The following is a 9,725-nucleotide window of genomic DNA, read 5'->3' as shown; positions in this document are numbered from 1 at the left end:
TGGAGGCTTTGTAAGGCTTGTTGATTTGATTTCTCCATGAGGTGTCTTGCTCTGCCTTATGCAGCACAGCTGATGGCAGCAGGAGTGCTCACTTACTGTATTTGGTACAAGGGCCCAATTTTTATAAAGGTGTTTTTATCAGGATTTATTTAGAAACATCCTGGGACAAATTCATTCTTTGCGATGTGAGTGGATTTCACCTCAGGGTTCTTCTGGAGAACTTTTTACATACTATTTACTTACTGAAATGTCACTCCTGCCCTGCAGCCTCCAACCAGACTAGCCCAGAGCTTCACACACAGCTGTTTTACCCCATTTAACTTCAGGGGCAGCCAAACTGATGACCATTCAGACATGCAGAGCCACGGGGAGTGTTTCTGCAATCAGACAGAACTCAGATTATTTTTTGTCCCGCTAGTTTAAACTTGAACTCAAACCCCTTTTGATTTCAGAGAATCAAATCTGCTCCCAGATCAGTGACATACAGTGCTTTAAACTTGCAGATTATCTGCAATATCAGCGCCAGGTTGAAGGCTAGTGTGTTCCTCTTACATCAGACTGTGCACTAAGAGAGTGGATGCTAAGCACACATGCAGGGACTGTGCCAAAGTAAATCCAGGGGATTGCTTCAGCTGGGAGCAAAGAGTGGGTGGATGGCAAATTCATTCTATATTATGTACCTTTGGTTATGCTCTGCAAAAACACAGCTGGGGCCAGGGCAGGGTGAGGACATCCACCTTCAAAAGAGGCCATAACTACAGGGCAGATAAGCCCAAGCCCTGTTCACTTCACTGCTGCCACCCTGGAAAAGGAAGGAAAAGGTTTCAGGGCCTGAGGAGAGTCTGGAGGACATGGGTGATGGTGTCAGTGTAGACCTACCTTATGGCTGGAGAAAGCTGGCAGAAGACCAAACACCTGGCTTGGGGTGGGTGTGCAAAGTAGAGATTTGCTAAAATATGTGTTGCTTTATTTGTAAAGGCCTTACAGTGGAACTACCAGGGGAGCTGGCAGTAGGTGGCAGGAGCAGCTCTGGAGAAGGTTCTATATCCAGGAGGACCAGACATAGCTGGATGGTTGGGTGGACAAAGGTAGTGATACTGGGAATGGAGGTAAATTGAGAGGTTTTTACTCCAAGCTCTGATTAAATACTGGATGAGGGGAAGATCACTAATGATGCTAATTAATCACTAATGTCTCCTAACAAGTGACAGGACAAGAGGAAAGAGCCTCAAGCTGGGCCAGGGGAGGTTTAGACTGGATATTAGGAAAGATGTCTTCACTGAAAGGGTGGTCAAGTGCTGGAACAGGCTGCCCAGGGAGGTGGTGGAATCGCCATCCCTAGAGGTACAAAAAAAAGCATAGATGCGGTGCTTGGTGACATGGTTTAGTGGTGGACTTGACACTCCCAAGTTAACAGTTGGACTTTATGATCTCAAAGGTCTTTTCCAACCTAAATGATTCTTTGATTCTATGCACAGAGAGAGTACTGAAGTTGCTTTTACAAGCTGAGGACAGTAGCTGGTGTGCAGCTTTGGCTGTCATTGGATGCTACAGTCAGGACCCAAACCAGCCACAGCTGAGATGAGTTTTTCTCTCAAGTCCCCTTTAGCCTCAGTTAGAGGTCACCCACACCATGTCTCCCCCCCACAGTGCTCTGGCACCCCATGGCTTGGAATACCATCTCAATGTAGATGTGGGTGGACAACTGTGCTGTGTGGCCTTTACTCTGCTGTTGGTGGAAGCAAGTAAATATTAGCTGATGTCATTAGCCTGGAAGAGATATTACCTCCATGTATTGACTCCCCCCTGCTTTGGACTTAGGAGCATCTGACGAGGGTATTTAGGATTGCTCCAGCCCATCGTTACAGGCAATTCTGTACTCCTGTGTGGATCTTGTGAGCTGCCTGTCCCAGCCCAAGCAATGGGAGCACCAGTGCTCCTCTTAGCCCTGACCCTATTCCCAGTTGCAGCTGCAGCAAGCCTGGAACCGTGAGCTTATCTCCTTTTGCTTTTGGGGGGCTTGATGGAAAGGACTGTCGTTGAAGGCTGGTGCTGGTGCTGCACTGTTTAGCATCACAGAGCTGAACAGTGGGGGGGCCTTGTTCTTAAGGAGGCTGAGCAGAAGCAGCTCCTGCTGAGTCCTGTTGTAGCACTGGGTGTCCAGCACCACTGCAGGTGAAGACCCTGGTATCTCCTTGTCCAGGCACTGCACTGCATGCACCACAAAGCTGCAGAAGCCACAGGATTTGCCTCTGTTCATCCTGTGCTGATGGGTGTGAAATCTGGTGGGAGGACTGAAGCCTTACGCTTCAGCCACTGAGTCTTTTGCTTCATTCCTTACACAGCCTTGCTCTGTGTACTTGCAGTTGGAGTATTGCACAATGGCACTTGTGTCCTGGCTGGTGGCGAGGTGGTGACAGGTATCAGGAGCTCTCTAGTTCCACACTGGGCATGTTGCTGCGTTTTGGTATGGAAAGGGAGCTGCACTATAGCTCCTCCACTGCAGACACTTCTGACCCTTGGTCTGCCTCTTCATGAAAGCAGCAGAGATGGATTCTGGCTTGCCCACCTCAGCCTCTGAATTGTTTTCAAACACCTGCTCTCTTCTAGTCACTATATTGTGGTGTTCCCTGCTGTCATTCCCCATTCCCAAAAGGAGAAGCTCTGCATTCACCTCAGCTCCCTAACTGAGGATGTCCACCTGGCTGTCACCTTGCAGATGACAACTCAGAATCACACACTGGTGGAACACGATGTGGAGAGGCCAGGCACTTTTCAGTGCATCACCTTCCAGGTGAGTGTAGCTGTGGCTGCTGATTTGACAGCAGATACTTTCACCTTCACTTCAGACAGGAGTCCGGTACTTTTCTGGGTGCAGTGTCCTTTGCCTTGCTGTGGGTTGCAAAAAAACAGTGCCAGGCAAAAACCAGCGGTGTCCTGGAGCCTAGCAAAGTGGGGAATCTTTCCTGTGTGGATAAAACCCTGTTCTTTTGATCCATAACAGCTCATTTCATCCTACTTGAGGCCTGTTAGGAAACATTGACTTTCAGTTTAATCAGTGTTTAGTCCCTAAAAATGCTTGTATATGAGAGTGCAAGTCAATGCCTTGGGAATATATTCTTTTCATCCTCGTTTCCTCAGAAGGCTTTCCCTCTGCTCCAAGAGGACTATGCTGTTCTAAAGCTGCATCTATATAGCAAAGTGTAGCTGCAGCCTGCATACTTTGATTGCATTGAGCTTGCTTTAATTTAGCTGTGTTGGATGGTGATGGCACTGGACCCACAATGAATTGAATTTCACCTAGGCAGTCTGGACACTTCTTGGGCGGCTTGAATTCCTGTCACTGCAACTTTGCTGCTCTAGTTAGCTTAATTAGACACATTGAGGCTGGGGCATGACTACAGGACCTTCAGTTACATTTCTGGAGACCCATGGAGATGTGTCTGGTGCTGAGGGTATACAAACTGCCTCTGTCTTCCTCAGCACCATACAAAGTCACTGTGCCTAGGCCCTGGTTGTCATTGTCCTGCAGATTCAGCACAACACAAGTCACTTCTGGTTCCTGCATCAAAAAGACAGTTATTAACTGTTTGGTGCCGGCCCTCAGGAGAGAACAAGTCCTGGCTTTGGAAAGCCAGGGAAATCTGCTGTTGGCAAAAAGAGCCTTTCCGCTGGTGATCTTGGTCCTTCTGATACTGAGATGTCCTGGGTTTGCCTGGTAACTCATCTCCCATTACAGTCTTGGTCAGCTCCAGATCTCACTTCCCTATGTTTTTTCTTGGTTTCCTAAAAATCTCACATTTATGTGAAGTGGGAGAATGACGTGTCGGTTGGTTCGCTCTTAGGTTCATGTACAAAAGTCAGGCAGTGGCTACTTTTCCCTATAATGACAAGCTGGTTAGAGACAGTCATATGGTGGAATTTGGACTCTGAAGTTCAGGGATTTTTTTAACAGTGAGATGATGTCTTGTATCTGGGTTAAGATGTAAAGTCTCTGATGAATTTGTTTTCCATTTTCTTTTATCAATCAACATAGGTGCCAGAGTTCATTCCCAGGGAAAGAGATGATTCTACATCACACGTAAGACACCTCTCTTGGCTGCCTATCCTCTTACAAACTAGAGGGATTCAGCCTTTCTTGTGTCTGAGCCATGTTAATGTTGGAGATGCAGGATGGGAAAGATAGTGAAGGGGAGAAAAATGTGGAAAGTGGCAAACATGACAAGAAGAGAGGCAAAGAAAAGAGAAGGAGGAAACTGGGGAGCACAAAGAAGACTATAACTAGGGAGACAGCTAAGTCAAAGGAGGGGAAGGGAGAAGTGGAAAGTCAGAGGTTTTGGTAGGAGATGCCTCTGTTTCTCCTTTGAGCTACCTGTAGTTTCAGACAGGTTTTTGTTTGTTTTGGTTTTTTTTAACCTGACAGCCAGAGGAGGTGGTTTTTTTGCATGTCCTGATCCACAGTGGGGACAATGTGCTCTTTGAGGGTCGCAAGAAGGTTCTGGTCATGCCCCAGAAGAATGTAATTCTGGTACAGACAAGGGCTTATACAAACCTGGAGAAACAGGTAAGGCAAGAAGGTGGCATAAAGGAATGGGGAGGGAAGGGTCAAGGTAGGAGCCACATCTGGGGGGAAGATTTCACCAAGTGCAAAAAGTTAAGCTTGTTGGAGATGGAAGAAAGCAGATCTGTTATGAGATGTTTCCAGGAACATCTGTGTTTAGATGTCTGTCATCCAGGAACAGTGTGAGTCAAGATGTGACATCTCTGAGTTGTGCTGCACCAAATGTCCAGCCTGCTGCTCCTGGGTCTTGTTTTGGTTAAGTATCTCTAGTGAGACCTAAAAGGAAAGCCAAGACTCTCCGGGACATGGGACAATCTCTTTTTGTTTTTCGGAGACTGTTGTTAATATTTGAGTAAAGCCTGGAGCGACATTCCAAGCTGTAGAAATACAGAGGTACTCCACAGTCTTCACAACATGAACAAACTGCAGACAGACCAACCCCACTGTTTAGCAGACCATTGTAATCTTCCCAGGTAGAGGCAGCAAGTTTCCAAAGCCCACAGCTGCATATAAACCTCCCAGACAAAATCCTCTGGGGTGGGAGATATTGGGGAGGGCTGTTTGGGGAGAGACCTGAATACCTTTGAGGTAAACAAAGAGACATGAATATTGGAGCACAGAAAAGGAGAAGTAGATTTGTGCAAGGACATGTTGTAGGCAGACCGCTTTACTATCCTTTTCTTTGTATCTCCAGTGAAATTTCGAATTGTGAACCTCAATGAGGACCTTAAGGTCATGGAAAATGAGGTGAGTATCACCCTGGGCATTCCTGGAAGTAGGAGCCTCAGCATGAGATACACTGAAGCTCATGAAAGAGCCTCATCTCCCTTCATGCCTGTTAAACCATAAGAACAAATGATCTTTGAGAGGAAAACCCACTCATCCACTGATTGCAGTGTAAGCTAGTACAGAAGGAGGAGGAGACCTAACATGCGGTCTGGGTGGGGCAGAAATTTTTGGTCAGGGGCTCACATCAGGCAGCATTATTAATACTGGTTCACATGAATGCTGTTTTGCTCTGTACAAAACTGAGCTTTTTTTTCCTCTTGTTTTTACAGTATTCCCAGATATGGCTGCAGGTAAGTGACAAAGAACTGACCAAAGGGAGATGTCTGTCTCCTACTGTGCCTTTTCATTCCTGGACAGAGTTGTGCCACAGATGTAACCTCATAAGCTTCTGGTTCTGGCTCAGGTTCAGCTGAAGTCTTTTCTACCTGGTCAGCCTGGGTTTTTCATTCAAACCAGCACCTCTGTGATGCACATAGCTGAGACAGAGGCAGGACAGTAATGAAGCTTTGCCCAACACCTTGTCTGCACAGAGCACAAGGCTAAGTGCTCAGCAGATGCGGCACAGCTGCATCTCCTTCCCATGATGTTACCACTTCCCAGTAGCTTTACTGTTCTTGGCAACCTTTGCAATTCCAAAGTTCAGTAAAACAATACTGGAGGGAGGAGAAGGAATATGTGCTGGTGATCTGGCATCCTCTCTACTACTACTCATCCTCGTAGTGCCTTCTTGTGCCTGAGTATGTCTGGACCTGCCAGGTACCCATGTTCCCACTGTGACTTGGTGGCTCTACATGTCCTTCCTCAAATAGGATCCTGAATATAACGGTATTGCTGAGTGGCTGAATGTAAAGCCAAGACATGGCATTGTGGATCTGTCCTTCCCCCTGGCCTCTGAAGCACCCCTTGAGGAGTACGCCATCTCAGTGCAACCATACATGGCTCAGAAAACCTTCAGCGTTGAAGAATACGGTGAGACTTGGACAACAGAGGTGGGAGAAAATCAGTGTGGGTAGCTGGAGAAGAGAGCAGGGCAATGGAGCCGCGTTCATCAGACTTTTTGCCCTGGGACAACAGCAGTCTGGGGACAGGGATTGGTGGGTCTTTGTGCACATCTCATGCTGGGCTGGAGGTTCTGCAGCTGCACAGGGTACAAAGGAGAGGCTGCGGTCTGACAACTCATTCTAGTTGTGACTGGGACCTGTGACAAGCACTTTCTGCTGCGCATTGCCGCCCTCTTCTAAGCTAGGTTTACTATTCGCTCCAGTCTGCCGCTGTAGGAGGAAGCAGCATCACGTCTTAGTCCCATTCAGTTGCGGTGACGTGGGTAAGGACAAAACCCTGTGTCACTTAAAATGTTTATGCTTGACTGAGCTGAAGTAGAGAACAGTCCTACGTGCAATTGTAGCAGCAAATAGAGGGAGGTGTGGCTGAAGGGAGTAATCCCCATTGCAGCATGGTGATGAATAACTGGGGTCGTTACTGTCTTTACCCCCATCTGGACTCCATACTCAGTGTTTTTTCCCTCCATCCTTATCTTTCTCTCTTCTACGCAGTGTTGAAAAAATTTGAAATAAAGATTGAGCACCCTCCATTTATTGCTACAGCAGATAAGGAGTTTCAGCTGAAGGTCTGTGGCAAGTGAGTAATTATACTGTTGTGATCTTTGGCCTTCAACTCCACAATCACCTTCAGATGGTCCACAGCTGAGAAGCGACCTTCCAGTATGATGTTCGTGCACTGCCCTGTGGCTGGGGGAGACAGATCACTCTCTGGAATGGGCTTCTTCTCGCACTTGGTCATTTATTGTGAGGCTGAAGGATGCTTAGGATGCTGGGTGTAGTGGGCGGAGAGAGATGCAAACTGAGCTTAAGAGACAAGCTGGAGTTCCTGAGCAAACAAGGTACAAAGCTCTTGCAGGCTCCACTTCCCTGCAGTGAGGGTGGGGGTGGCCTGGATCTGTATCTCTGTTGAAGTGGCCAGTCTTCAGGTGAATGTTTCTCCCCTTTTGACACAGGTATACCTATGGGAAGCCCATTCAAGGGAAAACAAGTATTACTTTTATCGCATTATCCCAGATCTTGGAAGGCAATTTAACAAATTATATGGAGATAAGGAAACAAAACAACCGGGTAGGTGAACAAATAGAAGAGTAGAAAGTATAGCCTGCTGAAAATGCATGTCTGTCCCCTTAACCTGCCTTGATGCACCTCTGATGTACACTCACCTGTTTAGTCTGCTGTCTTCCCACTTGCTAGACCTCATCAGACTATTGATTCCTCTTCCTGTGACTCTATGGCTTGAATTACTGCTCTAGCTGCCCATATCTGACTCAAGGTTTCAGGAGAAGGTGTAAGCTCGGTGTAAGTAATTTAATTACAGATCCTTTCCCAAGGATCTGTATCCTATTGTATCAGATCACTGGTCTAGTCAGTCCTGTGACAACTCCCACCAATAAACAGGCTATCAGAGTATCAAATTGTCTGTGGCTTAATGCCCTGTTTCTTGCTGTATCCATGCAGTTAACGGATCGCCTTAAGCTTGCTAGTGTCCTGTCTGAGATCATGTCCAATGCTGGTTACACTTTCTGCACATTTGCATTCATTATACATTTGTGGTTAAGTTCCACACTTGTTTTTTTCCATGGCTTTCAGAGGCAGCTCTTTCAGCCTGAAAGTCACAAGAAAATATTCCTAAATGTCAGACCAGTCAGCAACAAGCCAGAATATAAAAATCCAGCTGGATCTCTCCATCTTTTAAAACGCACCCAGTAGCAAAGTGTCTCCAGCTGGAATGCTGCACTGTCTTAGCAGTGCAAAACACCAGCTGAACGCCAGCTCCCTCTCACATGGCATGTAAGAGACCCTGCAAGGTTCTGTGGAGAACTTAACAGGCACAACTAGAAACACTTGGTCCACCTCCCCTCTCTGGCAGGCTGGCTGTACCCTGTCTCTGCCTTAATGCTCGGGAAAGCTCTTGCAGTCTGTAACTGGCTGGATGCCCTTGTTTAACACGGCCTCATCACAGAGATGGCCATGACTGAGAAGCCACACTGGCAGGCTTTATTCGTCACGACCATATAGTCTCAGGGAGGAGGTTACCTGGGGCTTAATCCAGTCTCCTGGGTTTGTCTGTGACATAATTAACCCTTATGTGATTTACCTGAAACACTTTTTTTTTTTCTGCCACTTTTTCAGAGACAGTTTAATCCAAGCATGTTGATTTTCTTCTCTGGCTAAGGAATCTATGATGGGTTTCTGCAGTTACAGCTTTTTGAGATTCCATCTGTTCCACAGATATTTGGAAATACTTCTTTAGGATTGCCCAGCATCTATGGAACAGTTTATCTTTCTCTCTGTTCACATCTCTCTCTCTGCAGACAAACATGGATGGCTGCACTACTTTTACCATAAAGACAGAGACTCTGGAATTAAGTGAGACTGACAGCTACATAATTGCGATAGGAGAAGTAGTGGAAGATGGAACAGGTACTGCAAAACATGTGAAGTGTTCTCCTCCCTGGAGGCAACTTCTTTGGCCTTTCTGTGGCAGTCAAATTCCTTGTGAAAAAGTACCTTGAGGGTTCCCAAGTCTTCTGCCACAATGGCAGTGTCTATTCTAGTACCTCTTCCATCTATTATTACCAAATTTTCTTAATCCTCTCCACCCCTCATCTCCACTAGCACACATATAACTTTTTCGTGATTGCCTGGACACCAAGTTGTTTCTCAGCCAGTTGCAAAGCCCTGGCTAGCCATGGAAAAGTCTGCAACAAGCCCTTGCAGTCCTTGCTAATTGTAGTACACCATCCTGACAGGTAGTCCCTACCCGCAGTCTCCTGCCTTCTCTTTTCCTAAGCCTGAGGCAGGGCTGCTTATGCACATTCCAGCTGTGAGGAATGATATTCTGCTTCCTTTTAGTCTGACACAATATTGGCTATAAGGAGGTAGGTTTCAGTATCAGTGTTAATATGCACCTAGCTCTAGCAAATAGAGGTGTCTGTTGTTTGAACTGTCTGGATGGCGTCTTTCAGGCCACTTTTAGACACCTACAGTGTAGCTGTCTATAACTATACAGTCATCTAATTTCTCTGTCTCTTCAGTGGAGAGAAATGTTTACTTATAAGGTATGATGCATCATGTCATGAAGCAGAGGGCCTAGAAAGGTTGAGGGAGTCATATCCTGTTGCAGCACAAACAAACTATCCGGCTGCAACAAGGCTTTACCGTTGGTCAGATTCTACTGTCTGTGCTGTATCTCCTTCCTCCAGAGGTCAAACCACATTGCTCCTCCTCCATCTGACCCACAGCTGTACATTATCAAAGTTAATTAACACAGCTTCATTCCTCTACAGTTCCCCCTTTTTTTTTCTTAATAT

General features: G+C 46.5%; 1 protein-coding gene across 1 annotated transcript in view; it reads left to right on the top strand.

Moving 5' to 3' along the window:
• Positions 1-1,831: 1,831 nt before the first annotated feature.
• Positions 1,832-9,725, top strand: part of LOC130150662 (alpha-2-macroglobulin-like protein 1) — a 30,673-nt gene continuing 22,779 nt past the window's right edge. Inside the window, 11 exon segments of the mRNA XM_056341816.1 lie at positions 1,832-1,989; positions 2,611-2,794; positions 4,037-4,081; positions 4,424-4,526; positions 4,529-4,564; positions 5,256-5,308; positions 5,620-5,640; positions 6,160-6,319; positions 6,904-6,988; positions 7,365-7,479; positions 8,727-8,835. Of these exon segments, the coding sequence (XP_056197791.1) occupies positions 1,922-1,989; positions 2,611-2,794; positions 4,037-4,081; positions 4,424-4,526; positions 4,529-4,564; positions 5,256-5,308; positions 5,620-5,640; positions 6,160-6,319; positions 6,904-6,988; positions 7,365-7,479; positions 8,727-8,835 (979 nt within the window). The 5' untranslated portion in view covers positions 1,832-1,921.

The sequence above is a fragment of the Falco biarmicus genome, chromosome 5 (assembly GCF_023638135.1).
Source record: "Falco biarmicus isolate bFalBia1 chromosome 5, bFalBia1.pri, whole genome shotgun sequence".
NCBI classification, from domain to species: domain Eukaryota; kingdom Metazoa; phylum Chordata; class Aves; order Falconiformes; family Falconidae; genus Falco; species Falco biarmicus.
The sequence above is the reverse complement of the archived record's forward strand: the minus strand, read 5'-3'. Positions and strand labels throughout refer to the sequence as shown.